General features: G+C 37.1%; 1 protein-coding gene across 2 annotated transcripts in view; it reads right to left on the bottom strand.

Annotated features, from left to right (window-relative positions):
* The window catches only part of LOC137405922 (beta-alanine-activating enzyme-like), a 45403-nt gene that overhangs the window by 2212 nt on the left and 22889 nt on the right, over positions 1 to 20302 (bottom strand). Inside the window, exons 12-17 of one of the 2 annotated variants that reach the window (XM_068092391.1) lie at positions 17372 to 17578; positions 14931 to 15079; positions 13292 to 13449; positions 10655 to 10774; positions 7035 to 7169; positions 6119 to 6247 (exon numbers count right to left, since the gene is read on the bottom strand). In XM_068092391.1, coding sequence (XP_067948492.1) covers positions 6218 to 6247; positions 7035 to 7169; positions 10655 to 10774; positions 13292 to 13449; positions 14931 to 15079; positions 17372 to 17578 — 799 coding nt within the window. In that variant the 3' untranslated portion in view covers positions 6119 to 6217. Of the gene's footprint in view, positions 1 to 6118; positions 6248 to 7034; positions 7170 to 10654; positions 10775 to 13291; positions 13450 to 14930; positions 15080 to 17371; positions 17579 to 20302 lie in introns of those variants that run through there. The other variant, XM_068092390.1, reaches the window with a different exon arrangement.

Genomic DNA, 20302 nt, shown 5'->3' with positions numbered 1-20302 from the left:
ACCGTACAGGCATTAAATTAAAAAGTCTAGTATTTTTTTTTTTGAAGAACCAAAGGGGCGAGTTTGGGAAAACCTCGGTATTGATTTACCTATTTACATGCATTTCACGGTTCAAATAACGTAGAAACCCATTAACATAGACGTGATCAGAATAGATTATTTATGTGGTCGGGGCAGCTAATGTATCTGTGCAACAAGAAAAAGACAGATGCAATGGTAAATGGCAGAAGAATCAGCAGAAGGAACTAAAAATGCACCTACGAGACTTAACAGACTCTATTAGCAAGTGTACAGAAGAACACCATAAACCTACTGTTTTGGTTAAATCCAGCAAGTGTCAGAAAGTACTTTTATCTTTAGAATAACAAATAAAATGCCATGATTATTCAGCTTAGCGAATTTAGCTTTAGAACTGTTTCTGCCTGAGCCTCACACTTGCGCCGAAGATACAAATAGTCTGTTAACAGAATTTTCATACTAACAAAGATAATAACCATGTTTTACTTTTTAAGCCACTCAAAAGGCTTGAAGCCAAATCTGTAGACATCTCTCAAGTTTTATCTTCGCATTAAATGCTGCTATTATTTTATGATAGGTCTCCTCAGTAGGCAAATCAGCTTTCACAACTTGAGATACACAATTTTACAACAACAAAACTCTCAGGACATTACATTTCTATTTTCACAGTGTTCCATTAGTTTTTTAAAGTCCAAATATATCTGTGTATATAGTTTAAGATAGTATATAATTTAAACTTACAAGATAAAAGGGCAGAGGAGCTCCACCTAATTGTTAGCTAGAGATGATGTCTCAATAAAACCTCTAACAGAAGGCACTGACAAACAGGGTGATAAACTGCCAAGAACAGTTATGGTTGTAGGAAGTAGGGGAGAAATCATGATCGACTATGTTTTCACAGGACATGGTACTTAGAGACAGATAGTGAGAGCTTAAGATATGTTGAAGTAGAATCTTCAATGTGTTACAATAACCTAAAGGCTTGTTTAGTGCAGACATCAGTTGCGTCCTCTAAAAATCACGGAACAGAATTGAGTGAATGCTTAAAAATATTTGAACCCTTATTATGTTATACTAGTACCCTGTCTGGCCGGTGTACTTTGAGAGACCGTCAAGTGTAATAACTATATGCACATATATTCTAAAACGCGATGAGGCAGTTATTTAGTAGAAGTAGTAGCACACAGGACAGTTATGCTGCAAGACGCAAGTTCAAGTCCTGCTAAAACAAATATTTGTTTTGAATTTGTCAAGGTTCAAATAGATGGATGGATATAGGTCTTGTAATAGTAATAATTACATGAAAACTGCAAGGACCCACAAAATCAATTTTATTTCACATAGGGTCTACTTCCATACAGTTACTATATGCTCAATTGTTAAAATTTTGCCTTTGGCGGACAAAACAAACTTTCTTTGACCCATCCTAATTTGCTTTTGACTGCGCAAGCTCAGTTTTTTTTGTCAACCGAAGTTAGAGCACGTCATGTTTCACAAAATTTTCTTTCTTCAGTTTTCAGTTCTGAAAATGGCAGGTACATATCATGTTTGTCCTTCCTCAAAGAGTGCCATCATACCCCTTGCCTTTTTGTCAAGGGTTAGTCGATGAACGAGTTCTTCTATAATTTGAAATTGACATTCTCTTGCCTTGACTTGGTTGATTTGCACCCGACCTAACCTTCGCCCTGTCCTTTTGGAAGAGGATACCCAGGTCGGAATCTCCTTGTCTCACCCCCTTTAGCTCAGAGCATGCAGGGTAAGCCTCCTTATGAGCTATCGGTGGGATATCTGTTGTATCAGAAATACCTAACTGAAAGGTCTCTGTCTATAATGGGTTGTCTGGGCTCTCTTGGATCAAGTTTCCACACCGCTGTGTCTTGAAACTTGAGAAAGGTCGTTACTTTGTCGTTAACGGATATGTCAGGTTCTTCTCTTTGACACAATCAAGAAGCAGAAGACCAGCCTCAACTAGTGACTGTTGAAGATGAGAATGAGACAGTGGAAGATGGCAAAGACATGTCCTTGAGGAAGCTGAAAAGGAAGATCTTTGAAGTACTCCCGGATACTATACTATCTCCTCCAGATCATAAAGTAAAGAGGTATGGTAGCTTCTATGTATATCTAGTTGATATTGGTTTTATTCCATGTTGATATCATGATAAATATGGTGGTTACATTGTCTTATAGATGTGCATGATATATGTATATATCTATATGAATAGATATTCATGAGCACATAACGACATTTTCTGTTCTCGTTTTAGAGCCAAGACTATCGCTGAACAGATGTTAACTCAAGACAGACCACAAGATGATGATACAGACTATAGTCTCCCCTTGTCTCAGATTGACTCCAGCCATAGAAGTTAAACACCAGAAACAAGCCTTCACATCAAAACATCCTAGAATAAGAGGTTTCCACATATCAAACTACTAAGTACAGAGGGACACTCTTAAATTCTCTTACAGCCACACTGATGACGACGCTGCACTTCTGGGTAAGGCATCTAACAAAGCCCTCATCCCATGCAAATATATTGAAGAGATGGAGACCCTTACAAAGCAGTTGATGCTCTTTGCTAGCCATTCAGATTGGGTCCTTGGCAGCTCTGTTGCTCTCTTGCAACAGGGTGATACAGATGCAGTCATCAGAACGATTGAGAGCTTATGTCTTGCACAATCCCACACTGCTGCTTTGCTTGCATGCTTACTTGCTAATTTGGTGCATATCTGGCGAGATCAGTTGGTTGCTCTATCCTCTGCCACCAAGTCTTCCTTGCTAAAGCTTGCCTTGCCGCTGAATTCACCACTATTTGAAGGAAAGTTGGCTGATTTAACCTCACAGGATGCATCGACAGCATCAAACAGAGCGTTGATATCAATGGTCAAGCAGCATAAATGGTCACTACAACCAGCTCAACCAAAAACAGAGAAAGAAGGTGACACTGGTAAAAAGTACAGCTTTCAAAGTAAAGGAAAGGCACCACAAAAAGGCAAATCCTTCACGATACCCAAGAAGACCGTCGGAAAAAAGTGGGCGGCTGTCTCGCCAGTTACTGGCAGTTACGGAACAGTCTGCCCAGTGCTTCTACTTAGCTAATAGATCTGTTAAAACATGGGGTACGTTTAAACACAAAAGCCCCTTTTAACTATTCAGTATCACAAACACTCTCAGAGGACCTGGTATCGGAGCTAATGGTTTTAGAGTCCAAAGGTGCCATAGAACCCGTCACAGGGGACCACAAAAGTTTCTACAGCCAAATATTCTCAGTACCGAAAACAAATGGAAAGTTGAGAATAGTTATAGACTTATCCAGACCGAACAAGTGGCTCACTACACCCAAATTCAAAATGGACAACATACAAACAGTACTAGCTGCTTTGGACAAATCAATGTGGATGGTAAAGCTGGACCTCACCGATGCTTATTTCCATATAACCATTCACACAGACAGCAAGAAGTTTCTACAGTTTATGATGAACGAAAGATTAATGCAGTTCAAGGTTCTACCGTTCGGATTATCCATAAGCCCTCACACCTTCATGAAGGTAATCTCTACAGTAGCGGCTCACCTACAACAACTGGAGGTGACGCTGATAACATACCTAGACGACTGGTTGATCTACAACAAGTCAAGGGAGGTCTTACAGTCCCAGGTTTTGATCACTACCAACCTGCTACAGGACATGTGATTCCATATCAATTACGAGAAAAGCATATTAAATCACACACAAGTATGCATATTCCTGGGCTTCAATCTAGACACCAGGAGAGGATCAGCTCACCCATCTCAGGAGAATATCCTAAAACTGACTACCATGTATCGGACGATAGCAAATAAGGGGGAGATAACAGCTCAAAGTTACCTAGCGATGCTTGGTCTGATGAACTTTTGTGCTATTCATCATGGAGAGCAAGGCTTCGAATGAGGCCACTACAGTTCAACCTACTGAGTCATTGGAGAATGTCCAGAGGCCACCTACAAGATTCTGTGCCTATAACCAACTACATGAAAGAGCACCAAGCCTGGTGGACCACAGAAAACCTCCAGCTGGGGACTCAAATGAATCCACCTCAAGCAGATCGCGTGCTACAATCAGATGCCTCTGCCTCAGAATGGGGAGGTATAGTCGGTGAGGAAACAGCTCAAGGAAGGTGGGGAGTCGAGGGAAGAAAATTCCACATAAATGTTCTCAAACTCCTGGCACTCTACAAGTGCCTTCAAACCTTTCAGAAGAGTCTGCTCGGAAAAGTGGTCTTGTGTCAGATGGACAACACAACAGTCGTAGCTTATGTAAAGAAACAAGGAGGGACCAGATTGCCACAGTTATGCACTTTAATCTGGGAAATCCTGCACTGGGGCGACGAGAGGAAGATTACACTGAAGGCATGCCATCTGCCGGGCAAACAGAATGTCATCGCAGACATGTTGAGTCGGGTGACTTCATCAACAGAGTGGTTGCTACACCCTCAGGTGGTCAAGATGATTTTCAAACAATGGGGCACTCCAATGGTGGATCTGTTTGCAACCAAGTTGAACAACAAGCTACCGATGTACTTCAGCCCTATGAATGACCACCAGGCAGCAGGAGTGGATGGACTGAGTCAATCATGGGACAGACTGTGGGGTTACGCATATCCTCCCATAAACTTGCTTCCCCTGGTACTGAGGAAAATTTTCCATTCTCAAGATTGTCAGATCATAATTATAGCTCTAAACTGGCCCAGACGGAGTTGGTTCACAGGAGTGTTAAACCTACTGGCAGTCAGACCGCTAGAACCTCCTGCAATGGCAAAGCTCCTAAAACAGAACGAAGTATATCATTAGGGAACAGACAGACTGCAACTTCGCGCCTAGATGCTGTCCAGCAGGCAAGATGCAAGGAAGGCATTTCTCGAAAAGCAGCTCTTTATGTCGCAAGATGTGTCAGGGAGTCCTCATCAGCCGTCTATGATGGAAAATGGGAGGTGTACTCTGATTGGTGTATTAGAAAAGAGAGAAATCCGCTCGAGCCCACTATCTATGACGTAACTGATTTCCTTATCTACCTGCTAGAGGAGAGAAAGCTGTCAGTGAGTACAATTAAAGGCTACAAGGCAGCAGTGGTCAATACTCTAGGTAGATCTTTCCCGACAGGGACCGAGGACATAATCAGAGAGATGCTGAGAGGCTTTACTGCTTGCTCTCATAAGACCCTCAGAAGACAACTACCAAAGTGGGATCTCACGGTCGTCCTCCACCACCTCTCTGAGTCAAAGCACAGATTTGAGGTCATTTGAGTTGCGTTACTCACTAATCCTGCTTGCTAGTTGCTCTTTATCAGCTTGTTACAACTCTTGTACTTGGTTGGTGCTGACAAATATAAAAAAAAGTTATAACTTGTGTTCTTTTTCAGGTCACCATACTGGAAATGTGTGTTTCTATTAGCCCTGAGCACTGGGAGGAGGAGATCTGAGACCCACACCCTCACTAGAGAGTTCATCAATATCTCTGAAAATACCATCCAACTCAGAGTTAATTGTGGCTTTATGGCCAAGACACAGAAGGCAAGCGATCTAGAACTACAGATTCTTGTTAAAGCTAACCCAGGAAATCCAGACCTGTGTCCTTATCTGACATTATTAGAATATCTGACAGTTACTAATGATTTATGTGACAATAATGATAATCTGTTTCTGTCTTACATCAGACCTCATAAACCCATCACTCAAGATTCTGTGTCAAGATGGATTTGTTGTGCTATTAGAGACTCTTATAAAGTTTTAGATATGTCTTCTCTACCAGAGACCAATGCCCATGAAATTAGGGCTATAGCGGCCTCTATGTTCATTTCAGATAATAATAATGTTGATGACATTTTAGCCACTAGCCTATGGTCAAGCAAGTGGTCCTTTTTGGGACACTATAAAAGAGATATACCGTGGGACCTGTCCCAATTTAAGTCACTGCTGGTCGTTAATAAAGTGTTGAAGCTCTAATCTACACATTTATCAATTTATACCCAAGACCCCTACCATGATGATTGAATCCTTTGGTGCATACTATCAGACACCCCATGAGTAGATAGCTTCCTTGGGTGAGGAGTCTTTTCCTCCTATCACACCTTATGAAGAAAAGGGCTTGGGGTGATATCCTTTATTATCCCCTCCATTGACCCTTACATCTTAATCCGCTTAGTGAATTCTGTACAAGACAACTCATACCCAGCCACCTGTGTCTGTGGGATTCTATTAAGCATATAGTAACTGTACGGAAGTACGTGAAATAAAATTCAAGATTTTTTATTGTAAAATCCAATTTTATGATCATACTTACCACACAGTTACTATAGACTCACCCTTCCTCCCCACGGGAGTTGCTTTCTCTCTGTGTGGCAAGTTGACTCACAAAACTGAGCTTGCGCAGTCGGAAGCGGATGAGGATATGTCAAAGAAATTTTTTTTGTCCGCCAAAAGTTAAATTCGAACAATTAAGCATATATATAGTAAGTGGATGGTAAGTATGATCATAAAATTGGATTTTACTATAAAAAATCGTGAATTTTCTTATATGGACACAAAAGCTTTTAACAAGATTAAAGCGTTGGTTATTTGCCAAACTATCACATATCACTTCAATAGCATTGTTCAATACTTTCTCTGTATCCAGCATTGTTAAGCACGCAGTTATTGATCAGACATCGACTTTCGTTGAGCTTGAGTGTCAGAAGCCATTCTAGGAGAGAACACTGCTATCTCAAAAGATTTCACAGCTATATACTAACCAACCCACAATGTATGGCAATATAGTATGATAACATGTAGCAGATAATCATATCTACGTATATTAATAAATCCCACTTTGTTATTGTCTGGTTCTGAAGAGCGTGACAGTTAAACAACTACCTGCAGGCTATCTGATTAGAAATAAAAAAAACAGCAGGCACCACAACCTTACTGTCGGTAATAGATAATTTAATAAACGTCATTTTCATGCATAGTACGCCTTCTTGCACAGAACTATGAAGGACTTTACCATTTGAAGGTCAGAAAGTGATCGGCAGACACAGAGACCATCAACTCCACATACTACTAGTTGAGCTGAACATATCTTTGGAGAGGAAAACATAGGAAAGCCTTGCTTGACACTGTCCACTACTCCGCCTGTTACCTACAAGACGACTGTATACTTGTTACCTGTCATAAAGCTATAGAGAATATAAATGAAAAGCGGCCACGGTGAAAAGTTCAAGGTCATTCTACTGGCTAAGGATTTGAGATTGTTGAAAAGAATAACATAATTGATCATTGGCTATCTGGATTCGCTTTCTTGGTGAGTGTAAGCAATGTCTAAATGTTTAAAGGGTGACTTGCTACAAAATTCACATTACAGTTCTTTGATATCAAAAAATTCACCATGTCTGACTCTGTTGTGTTGTAGGTGCCGAATATGTGGAAATGTGATTACAAGCTCTTAAAAGCTCAAAAACAAACAGAAAAACAGCCACACGAGACCGCCGTAGTTTGGATTCTCTTTCCAAAACGGCTCAAATGTGATGTAGTTGTGAGAGATGGTTTCTGTTTACACTTTCATGTAACCTTATTCGTCGAAATATTTTCACAAATATACTTCACGCATTCAATAAAACCATGTCTATTGTTCTTACGCGTCTATTTTGTCGTCATCGTAATGCTGTCTCTTTTAGCAGTGATATCCTATAACTTACCGTAAAAATTTGTTAATTTTTTGGCATCAGTTTGAAGGTGTACATATCATTGTCTGATAATCATGACGAGCCTGTTAGTCATTTGTGATAATCGAAAAGTGCTGCAGAAATTATTTGCGAAGTATTGGGTCACATGATCAGATTACAACTTGCCGATTAGACCAAACCGAAACAAAACTGTAAAGTAGCGAGCATCTATATTTGATACGGGGTCTTAGGTAAAACCCGAAGTGTTTGTCATAAACTAGTGCTACGATAAGTTTTATATTAAGCTTTTTATTGGCCTTTCAATTCACGTGAGAACATCACATGACAAGACAATAACCAAATTTCATGGCTATATCATCGAAATAAAGAGATTCCAATCTACGGCGGGCTTTTCGTTTTTGAGCTTTTAAGAGCTTTTAATCACATTTCCACATATTTGGCACCGTTAACACAACAAAGCAAGACATGGTGAATCTTTTGATACCAAATACAGTCAAACATAGATAACTCGGCCACGGATATTTCGAACACATTGTTAACTCGAACGGATTCTTTGGTCTGTTCCTACGCAATGATAAATTGCTTTAGATAACTCGAACTTAACACGGTTAACTCAAACAGTTTTTTGCCAAAGGAACAAACTTTGGTATGTTTTAATCCGAAGGAATTTACATTAATCGCGGAGCTACGACTACTCTGCCTTCCTAGCGAGTAAAGTGCTCCCTATAGGTATATAGTGTACATATATTTCCCCCGTACCGTATAATGGAACCGATTAGGAGACCGTATAAAACCTGATTAATGGGGTCGCTAACACGTCAGCTAAGTTACGGCCAAACTAAAAATGTTAAAAAGTATTAGCGATAAAAATTTAATAAAGACCGACACAACATGCAAAATGCATATCGTAAGAGTGATTATATGTGGATATATAAGGATAACACACCTTTTTACAGACTACAAGCGATAGGTTTTTTAAATGAAACAATTACTCAAATGTGAAGCATGCGTTTTTGGATTGGTCGTAAATGTTTACTCGTGTGAAGTTTTAAAAATTATCTGAAAATTTAGATATTTTTTTGTCAGCTAAGATTTGCTTGTAGTTTTAGGTGATGTGACTGCCAAGATGTTTTAAGATTAAAATTGGCAAAATTGATTCTTGTTAAAACGCTCAGAAGAAAAAGATGGATTTTTTTTCTGAGTGTTTCGACGACGATCAGGTTTTGCCAATTTTAATCTGAAAACGTCATGGCAGTACATCACCTAAAACAACAAACAAATCTCAAGTAATAGAAAAACATCTTTACTTCCTGATAAATACTTTTGAAACTACATGAGGGGCCCTATAACTTGCAACAAGCAATGTATGATTTTGCTTTATACATAGTTTGTATATGTACATGTATCTTCTGTTAAATGCATGCACTTGTGACAGTGCTCTGATAACTTGAACGCTCTGATAACTCAAACACTTTCGCTCGGTCCCGTGAAGTTTGAGTTATCCATGTTTGACTGCAATTGTAATGTGAATTTTATTGCCAGTCAACCTTTAAAGAACCGTCTGCTTAAAAAATACAGCATTTTACGCTAAATCTCCGCTGAACCTAGCGTACGTTTTTTACAAATCGAATTGGTTTTTGGAACAGCTTAGTGATTCAAAATTCAGACGGTGATGCCGATGCAGACAATGAAATTGAACAAATTTGGAAGGAGTTCAAAGCCAGTGAAGAGTGTGTGGTGTGTGATGTTAAAGCACAATTGATCAGTGGTGGAACCCCAGATACGTTGGACATAGCTGGTCACTCGAGGCTGTAAGACCGATACCTGTCCATAGAGTGCGAACACAGATTTAGTGCAATTGAAAAATATTATTGCTTTGTAAAGCATTCTTGTCTGTCCAATAAATAAATCCTTCCTTGATTTCTACCCCGAGTACTAACCTTTAGCACTGACCATCCTTGAGCCTTATGTTTGGCTATAGATACAAATACTAATTCAACAAAAATGTATCACTACGAGCATCCATAAATTTGATTCTGGAACTATTTCAAGGTCAGTCGCTTACCTTATGTTGGGCTTATAATTCATTTTGTCAACACTAGCTTATTTGCATATTTACAAAAGTAATAAATATGCTATCGAAAACCTTACTCTGGCACTTTCCTGTAAGGGTGTATGTGACTCACAATATAGTCAATAATAATTCATATTATAACAAAGACTATAACCATGCTTCACTTTTCAAGTCACTCAAAAGATTTGAAGGTTTTCAAAGTCTGTGGACATCGCTAAAGTTTTATTTTTCCTCGAAATGCAGTTACTATTTTATGATAAGCCTGCTGTGTAGACAGTCAGCTGTCACAACATAAGAAATACAATTTTACCAATTGTATAGCAACAAGACTTTCAAGGCATTACATTTGTATTTTTTAACTCCTTCATGATGAGTTTTTAAAGTTTGGATATAACAAGATCTAGAGTCCCGGAACTACACAAAAGTACAAAACTTACTGTTCTTGCGCATCTCACAACTTTGGAAATTCATAAGGTCTGCTGTGCAAGATGAGAAATAGGCTGACAACAGATTCGTGTAGGGCCACCTCAAGGCATTATTCAGACTACTAAAACTGCTAAACTATCGCATATTTTCAGTAAGGGAGCACTTCAGATGTTTGCACACTTTAACTAGAGAATACTTACACTAAAATAATTTTGAGGCTAATAACTGTTCCTAATTAAAATGCATTTTATATTGCGCTACAAAAATAACAGCGACAGATCTTTCAAACATCTGGGTTTCTTCAAAACGGGGTTTCTATCTGCAAAGGATATTCACTTCGAGTCACAGAAACCTTCACATGATGCTTGGAAAATGGAGAAACACAGTTGATTCACAAAAGTACAACTCACAACAGCATTAATCAAAAATGTTTTGTATTACCTTGTCTATTGCATAGAGTGATCCAGCGAGTGTGACAACATATAGATTACTGCCAGAAAGAAGGGGTGTAGCATATACGGCTCCATCCAATTTTCGCTTCCACTCAGACGCAAAAGTGAACTGCAAGCATACGACTTTGCTAGCTATAGTTCATCTTCTATTAAACCTATAAACTCATTCAAGTGAACCTGGCTGAACTCTCAACTGCGCCAGTGTTTATACATAGCTATGCTTGCAAAATATTACTAAGCTTAAAATGTGAAACGATGAACATTATTATCGAAATAAATTGTAATTTGAGAAAATGAGTTTTTAGGCACATTAAAATAAAATAAAAACCCATTTATTACAACCACGAAAGAAAAATGTTTGCCATCTAAGTCGATAAAGCCCAAAAATGTCCTCTAGCTTCAAAAAGGCATTATTTTGTTAACGATGGTTTATAAAAATTAAGGTAAGGTTGTTGTTATTGTGTCTAACTGCTACGATATGTAGGTATTTGTATTACATGTGGCTGTTATCACCGACATAGAGAAGGAGAATATAAAAAAGAAGAAAAGGCATAAGCTAAGCAATAATGAAAACATGCCAGTAATAATAGAAGTATGCATGCATTGAGAAACTGAAATGTTCTATGTACGTTACAAATGCAAACCGAGATACATATCTTAAATTACTGTTTTCAAATTTCATTTAATAAATTAAGCGCTGCGAGATAAAAGGAGCCGGAAACCAATAGGTAATAAAATTTTAGAGAAGAAAATGTTGAAGTTCAGTAAAATGGCCAAAAAGACATAAATGTACTAAAACTAGCTTTAAAGGATGACTTGCAACAAAATTCACATTGCAGTTATTTAGTATTAAAAGATTCACTATGTCTTACTTTGTTGTGTTGTAGGTGCAAAATATGTGGAAATGTGATTACAAGCTCTTAAAAGCTCCAAAACAAACAGTTAATCGCAGTCATCTTTAAAACTCTGTAAATTGAAATCCCTCACAAAACGGCTCAAATCTTACGTAGTTGAACACGATGAGCTTCTGTTTACGCTTTCATGCAACCTCATTCGTTTAAATATTTTCACAAATAAACTTCACACATTTAATAAAACCATGTCTATCGTCCTTACACGTATTTAATTATTATTGTAATGCTGTCACTTTGAGCACTGATATCTCAAAACCTATCAAAATGACAAATTTAATTTTTTAACCTTAGCTCAAGGGGGTGCATATCATTCTCTGATAAACATGAGGAGCCTGTTGGACACCTATGATAGGCGAAACGTGCTGCCAAAGTTTTTCGCGCAATATGGTAGAAAATATGGGTCGTATGATCAGATTATGACGAGAGGATTCGACCAGGCTGAAACGAAACTGTAAAGTAGCGAGCATCTATATTTGATATGGGTTTTCTGAAAGAACCCGAAGTGTTTTTTTTTTCAAAAATTAGTACTACGAGAAGTGTTGCATTGAGCATTTTATTGGCATTTCATTTCAAGTGATAAAATCACGTGTCAAAACAATAACCACGTCAAGTTGAGTACGTCATCAAAATAAAGGGATTTCAACCTAGGGCCGTTATTTTTAACTGTTTGTTTTTTAGCTTTTGAGAGCTTGTAATCACATTTCCACATATTTGGCACCTACAACACAGCAGAGTAAGACATGGTGAACCTTTTGATACCAAATAACTCTAATGTAAATTTTGTTGCAAGTAAACCTTCCAATGTGTGTTTAGCAAGCTAAATTCATTTAAGCTAAATTCAAAGTTTGTCTTATGTCTGTCTCGAAGGTAAGAACTCTCTATGGTACATACTGCTGCTACTACACATACACATTGTACATTGTTATGTTACATTTTATTGTAGATCATAACGGCTAAATTCACTAAAATTACTGTAGGTAACTATATTTACTCATTTTTAATATGTACAGTACTTATATAAAATTTCGATGATTTTCACTAAGGAATGCCTGCATTACATAATTACTATGGGTTTTTTACCCCCTTATATGACATCTTCGCTATACGATGCCAACCCTGGAACGGATAAAATCGTATGGCGAGAGTTCGCTGTAGAGGAGTTAGGCTAGGAAGTGTTCTTCTTATGGAACAACACTGCTAGGTACAGCTATGTGATAGCTGTACCTAGCAGCAATGATATGACTCATTTTCACTAATGACCTTCAAGCATTAAAAAAAACTACTATGACAAAACTGTCTTCATAAAGCAGTTCTCATTGAACAGATAGATGAAAAGACAACTCCAATGTTTTGATTAAAGCAAAGCATTACAGCTATTGCGACTTGGTAACTACAGTAATCTATCGGCTTGAGTTCAATATAGCCATGGCGAACCATTGTGTTTTTGTTATTTAGTAATTTGTACTGTGTAAACTATAAACTGATTCTGTTAATCTATGAATGCCCTCGTATTTCTCTGACTAATTCATGTGTCTCTGTCAATAGAATAAATACCTGAAACTGATATTATTCAAATCTTTCAATCCTACACAAGAACATAACACAAACATACCAAGTTTCTCGCAGTACAACTATAACCTAAATTCTAGTTTAACAGCTGAAATTGCTAACTTACAAAAATTACATCTCACAATCCAGGCGCCAATACACACCTGGTTCAGACAGTAGATATGATAATCATGTGACCCAAAGTAAAGGAACCCCCTGGAGTCAATGACAGGACTGGATTTGATAATATCTTCAGCGCGATGTTTGTAAACTATTCCTCCGTTACTCATGTTTAAACAGTAGAGATAATTGTCATAGCACCCTGTAAATATAAACACTAAAATGTCTGAGGAAAATGTAACAAACAGACAAAAAATACAATATAGAATGAAAACATTTTTGGCACTTGGGGGAGTTCAGGACATATGATAGAAACAAACGCTGACCACGAGGCAGAAGAAGTCAAGTGCTCCAATAAAAGATGAAACAGTAAATAAAGCATGTGAGTGACAAGGGGGGGGGGGGTCAGAATATAGTGTGTAATATAATATCCTTTCATATGGAAATGCTGATGCAAAAACTTCCCTGAACTAACTCAATAATTCCTGATTTCTGTCTTTTCATTTTTTCCATTTTTTGTACGTAATGAGAAACATCATTTTGTTGAGGATTAGCAGTGCCAATAAAATGCTATACACACATGCTACACACACATGCTACACACACATGCTATACACATGCTACACACACATGCTATACACACATGCTATACACATGCTATACACACATGCTACACACATGCTATACACTTGCTATACACACATGCTACACACATACTTGTTAAAAATATCATGTTCTATGTTCCTGGTGTACCTGAACAGTACCAGTTATTGGATTGGTGATAGGTGCTGCAAGCAATTATGCTAAACTATCCAAGCAATCATATTATAAATCCTATTATAAATACATATTATATTTTTAAATCATATTTTCACTAATTTTTGAAGTTTATTTGATTTTGAAATATAGAAAGGTAATTAATACTTGCATTATGCATCATAATTACTATAATTATAATGGATGCATTATAATTATATGATAATCATATTATAATATAATGTAATATATTATATAAAATAATATATTACAATTTGCAATACTATTACAAAGCAATACTATTACGAAGTAATAGTGTAGTAGCAGTAATAATAAACTTTGTAATAGTGTATTACACTTTATAGTTATATCATAATTATAAATTATTATAACGTGATTATAATTCCAAACAGTAGTATTTACCAAATAAACTAGTGGTACAAAAGCTGAGGCACTAGAATTTAATCAGATTAAGCTAGAGATCATACATCTTAATAAAAAGCTAGTTATATTCTATCCTTCACTACAACCTAAGAGTCCCATTTAGTAATACAAAGTGTATTATAGTAATAGTGAGAGTGAAGTCAGAGATCCCTGCACTTATAACAATGGCACCATAGCACCATAGTACCATGGTACCGTAGTAACGTAGCATATGATAGCATTTACTTGATTTTATTCCGTTTATAATTGTTTAGTGCTTTGCAAAGAAGCGGTGAGTTTCATTGTGAACAACTGCAGCATGTCCAAGCAATCAAATACAACTCAGAATAGAATGAAGTGAGACGAATATGTGTTGATTAATTCATGTCACTACCACAGAGGGCTAAAAACCATTTGAATGTTGCAGAGAGCAAAGGTATTGGTCAATTAACTTCTTGAAAAGACACTAAATATATTTAGACTTTCAAGGATCTCTCAGCCTACCGACATAAACATGATTATGCTCCAACGAAACTGTGGCAGTAGCCTCAATTCTGTCTCCGAGAGTGGCTGACCAGAGAACACTCCCATCCTCTAATCTCAAGCTAAAGAACTTGTGACTATGAGATCCAATAAAGATCACCTCTCCATCACTATAAACACACAATGACAACAAATTGGAAGTTATCTGCTTCCAAAATCTGATTGATCATTCAAAAAGTTTGCTAGAAATTTAGCTTCATATATAATGAAAATACAAATAATTTTGTGGAGCTAGCTGCTGTACATAAACAGTTTAACCATTTTTTGTACTAAAAACTGCATTAGTACTATATAGTACTACATCAAACAGAACATGGAAGAACGTAACCACATAACTTATATCCATTTTGTGATTTCTGAGTTTCTTCATCCTCCTCTAAATGTGGAAATAAGAGACCACCAGTATTGTCCCCGTCCCTCTAGTCCACTATCTATTGTACTTTGAATATTATTATACATGTAAGAGCTGCATAACTAATGATCAACTACTATCAGATGATGTTCTAAGTCTAGTTCTCAACTTGTCACAAACTACTACTACTGTTCCATGAGTCAGACCATACTTAGTCCTATCCTACAGACCTTAGTGAGTATATGGGTCAGCATCAGTGCATAAGTCTGAAAGATATTTTGAGAGAAGTTTGCAGGACTCCGACCAAACCTTGACACAGGAGTCACTGAGCGTACCTACGCAGCTACTAACTGACAGGATGTAATTTTTACAACTGCCGAAGGAGATGTGTTCAAATAGCATAAGGAAAAATGATATATTACTAGTTCATTTTTTTAATAAATGTGTAAAACAGATATATTCAGCTAACCGTCTGCACCTAACACAGTTGAGCCAAAGCACAAAAATCTTTACTATAATAAAGGCCGTGTCCATCCATCTGAAGTCACCTGTAGAAGTTGTGAAAACAGTCGATTGCTGTGAGTTCAAATTCCAGTGATGCAACTTTAGTAGCCCGATACGGTAACATTTGCTCCATCCGCATAATAATAATACTGAATAGTTGTGCGCAGGGTTATTCTCTGCGCTTTATTGACAAATCCGCCAATCAGCTGCCTTCTAGACTCAGAATAATTGTCAAGATACTGATTTTCTGTGTTTTATTGCCTCATCTGATCTCTCACAGTTCAGGAGACTGCCAGGTGACTAGTTATAATAAAATGACTAGGTAAATGCTGACATGTGCTGCAGTGTGTGTTACTGTCAGAAGTGTAGACAGCTCTGACTTCACTCTCACTCACTGCTGCTATAAAACACTCTGTATTATTAAGTGTAACGAAAAAAAAACTAAACTTTGATTACAATTTTTTGACTTCCAGTTTAGGCAGATCGAATTCTACAGCCATTTCAATTCACTTCAACTTTTGTTACAAATTAAATTTAAATATAATAAGTGCAACAATTTATTTTCTTACCAGTTTGAAATGCCTAGAAAAACTATTGCAGCTATCTTATAGAACAATGACAAGCTAGCAACTTAATCAATGAAAACATGCTAGAGCTCTGATGTGTTCTACTGTCTTTACTTGAATGTTATCAATTACTCACATTGATAACATAAAAAGCATATAAGTTGTGCTACAAGTTATATGCTTTTTTACACAAACTTCCTTGCTTTACATTTTAGAAACTTCATTTACAAATATAGTTTACTATTTACTATATTTACTACCAAAACATCTAATGGTCTTTTTCACAACTCAAGATGTGAAGCTTCAACTTCTGGTTAACAGCTGCAAAAATCCAAATATACTTCTATGGTTGGATATTCAAAATATAAACTAAATATACTTTTTATTATTTAAACTGTGCTGTAATTAGCCATCATGAAAAATTTTGTTGCTCTTTTTTAGGTGATGCCGAAAGATTCTAACATTTATCCTTTTACCAATCCTTCGTTTTTTCATGACATCGATTTATCGCTGTCGGCCATCTTTATAGACAATTTTATCGTTAAAAACACGAAGCCTTTGCTATGGATTTTTAGAAACGATGCTTTTGTTTGCAAGTTTTTTATTATAGTATCAAAACAATACCAAAAAGGACTATTAAATAAAATAAAAACGATCGTTTTCTACAAGCATGGCGGTTTTGTCATGACCGAGCCCATGTGCAAACGGCTTGATGACGTAAAAAAAAGGATGGATAAATTGATGTTTTTAAGGTTTTGAAAAGTGTGTTTTCCTCTATGAAAAATGCCAAGAACTTCCCTAGTGTAAACATGCCTCTAACCGCAAAGCGATCAACAATTACTACAATTATATTACTGAAGCTCAAGATATGAATTTGACAATTCTTCAACTAAAACTTTGAGATGTTGGAGTTTTATTAACAGTTTAGTCTATGATCGACAGCGTCAACAATGACTAACGAAAGTCAAAATTTAACATACCTGGTAATTGCAGAAACTGGTGATGCATCCACACATTTGCCTGTATCTACCTTCCAGCATAGGCTGAGAGGAGTGGCATATGTAGCAGGTGCTCGCAAGGTGTTCTTTGGAGGACTATTAACTATATTAGTGACACGAGCTTTCTTTGTAGGTCCCGAATCATCAGAATCAGCACTTGTGTTTCTCAACTTGTATAAGTCTGTATCACTGTCCGTAAAACAGAGAGTGACAAGGTAATGTCTGTGGTGCTGTTTGTCATGTCATTTATAATATTTATATATCGCAACTGACCAAAACTAACTATATTAAAATATTAATATATCTATACACTGCACTCAGTCAGACTGCATCCTTTTAAATGTACAGTGGTGTGCATATACTTGGAATCACATTGTTTTGTTCTCTCTATATCGAATGGATCTTCCATTTGCTTTCTATTTTCCCGCCAATTATGATGCCATGCCAGATATTATATATCAATCTGATCAGCAGAAGATGTGCTTTCAAACAATGCATTGATTGATTTAACACAATCATTTCTGAGTGATTTATATTAATCCTATTAAACAGATTAGCAATTTTATCTGGTCTTGTACGTAATCTGGTTATAACGGGTTAGCACAAACCCTCCCAGCTGAGAAAGTTTACTGACATCTGAACAGTACTCAACTTTGTAAGGAGATCAAGGACAACAGAGATATTGAGACTCACCCCAGTACAGTGCGAAGAAGACTGCTTGCAAATGGTTTGAAAGGCTGCAAGGCAAGGCGCAAGCCCTTAGTTTCTGAGAAACAGCGAAAGCGTCTAGAGTGGGCTAAAGATAAACGGTTCTGGACAACAGCCCAATGGCAAAGGGTCTTGTTCAGTGATGAGTCAACATTTACCATCCAAAACCACTCTGGAAATTGTTATGTGAGGAGACGACCTGGAGAGGAGTACAGCCCGGCTTGTACGCTACCAACTATCAAGCACCCTACTGGAGTCATGGTATGGGGTTGCATGACAGCTTTTGGTGTGGGAAGACTCTCCATTTGTGAAGGCATGATGAATGGAGACAAATACATCAAGACCATGGAAGATGTCATGCTTCCAAGTGCTCGGAGCCTGTTCACCAGCAACGACCAACCTTGGTACTACCAGGATGACAATGCGCCCTGCCACCGTGCCAAGAGAGTCAAGGAGTGGATGACCAAAAGTAATGTGAAGGTAATAGACTGGCCAGCACAAAGCCCTGACCTGAATCCCATTGAAAATCTTTGGCAGCGTATTGGTGTGATAGTCAGCAAAGATAAACCAAAGACAAAACGGGAGCTCATAGAGAAGATTATTCATGCTTGGCATCACATCATCACTCCTGAAGAGCTCAGAAAGTTGGTAAACAGCATGCCTCGACGGTGTCAGATGGTGATCAAGAACAAGGGCTGGCCAATAAAATACTAATGCTCAGCTCAAGACACCTTACCAGTCCTTCTGAAGACCAACAATAACTCAACGGCCCTTTTCAGGGCCACCAATTTGTATAAAAGAGTTTGTTTGTATCCTATTTTATCAATTTTCACTAACAACATTCATAGCCTGCAATAAGTCTGCCTTTCGGTAGATCCACCCCAGCGATAAAAATCTGAGAATATTTTCGAATATTTGACATCATCTTGTTTTTCAGAATTTTCCCTTTCAAATGATATATATATTGATGGGGTTGAGGCACTTAACTCCAAAGAATTTCTTAGACAACAGCATATAAACATACATATTTGAAGATTTAACTGGTGATTCCAAGTTTATGCACACCACTGTAGATACTACAGAAAGCTTTACAGCCTGCATATACTTGTGAGGATTCTGTCTTAGCCAACACCTAGTAGCAAACAGTCTTTTATCAAATATGGCATGAGGAGAACACAACAGAATTTGGCGCATTTTATAACAGTGCATCTGTAAAATATTTTAAACAAATTTGTCGGTTGTCTCCCCAACTTCTGTAAACTTTGTGAAACATTGGCTATTTATTTACATGTCAAGTTACTCGTAGTATTTTCTGAGACACTTTGAAAAATGTAGTTTTTAAAAATGTAGTTTTTAAACAACCTCAAAATGCAAACAAAAGACAAACTGAATTATTAACAATCAAGCTGCAATCATGACATTCTATCCACAATGCACAACTACCTTCACCATTTCTTCATTGATCAAATAATAAACTTGAGGAGTAGCCATCAACTCGAAGGATATTATAAACTAACTTTCCCTGTTGCCTCTTAGGTGGCAAATTATAGTTGTTTTTTTAATAAAAACAAAGCTTTAAAATAATAATTTGAAAGCCAATTTTTTGGCTGAAGCAGAATACGAATGCATTTACAATGAAGCATGTTGTTAAAATAATAAGGAAACCTTCAAAAATCAACATAATTGTAGAAAGTAAACAAAATACATTGCATTACTAGCAGGTTTATTAGTTATTGTCCGCTCATGTCACTCAAACCCTGTTAAGATAATAGATGGGTAAATAGACAAAGGATTTTCAAGCGCGCGATTCTAATAAGTATACAGTTTACTTCCAGAGGGAAGGTGGATGCACCTTACGTACATAAAAGTACATTGCTGTGAGAAATGTACTTTTACGTACATAAAAGTACATTGCTGTGAGAAAGTAAAAAGAAGTAAATGTTGACTTATTACAAATCTTTTATAACAAAGTGATCAAATTATGTTAATACAAAAGCTTTTTCAGCTTCATACAAGGGTCAGCTATGCTGTTGTCACGAATTTCAGCAAAGGAATGTGCTAACCTCTTTGCATAGTTTTAATTTATACTGTCAATGTAAAAATAATTAGCTTTCAGATATCAATATTCAATATTGTGTTGCTATTGCAGTGAGAAAACAACCCTGAGCAGAAGTCAGACAGGCAATCAGACTCAAAACAGCTGTA

Source organism: Watersipora subatra, chromosome 10, assembly GCF_963576615.1.
Source record: "Watersipora subatra chromosome 10, tzWatSuba1.1, whole genome shotgun sequence".
NCBI classification, from domain to species: Eukaryota; Metazoa; Bryozoa; class Gymnolaemata; order Cheilostomatida; family Watersiporidae; genus Watersipora; species Watersipora subatra.
Note: the sequence above shows the minus strand (reverse complement) of the source record. Positions and strands in the feature narration are given on the sequence as shown.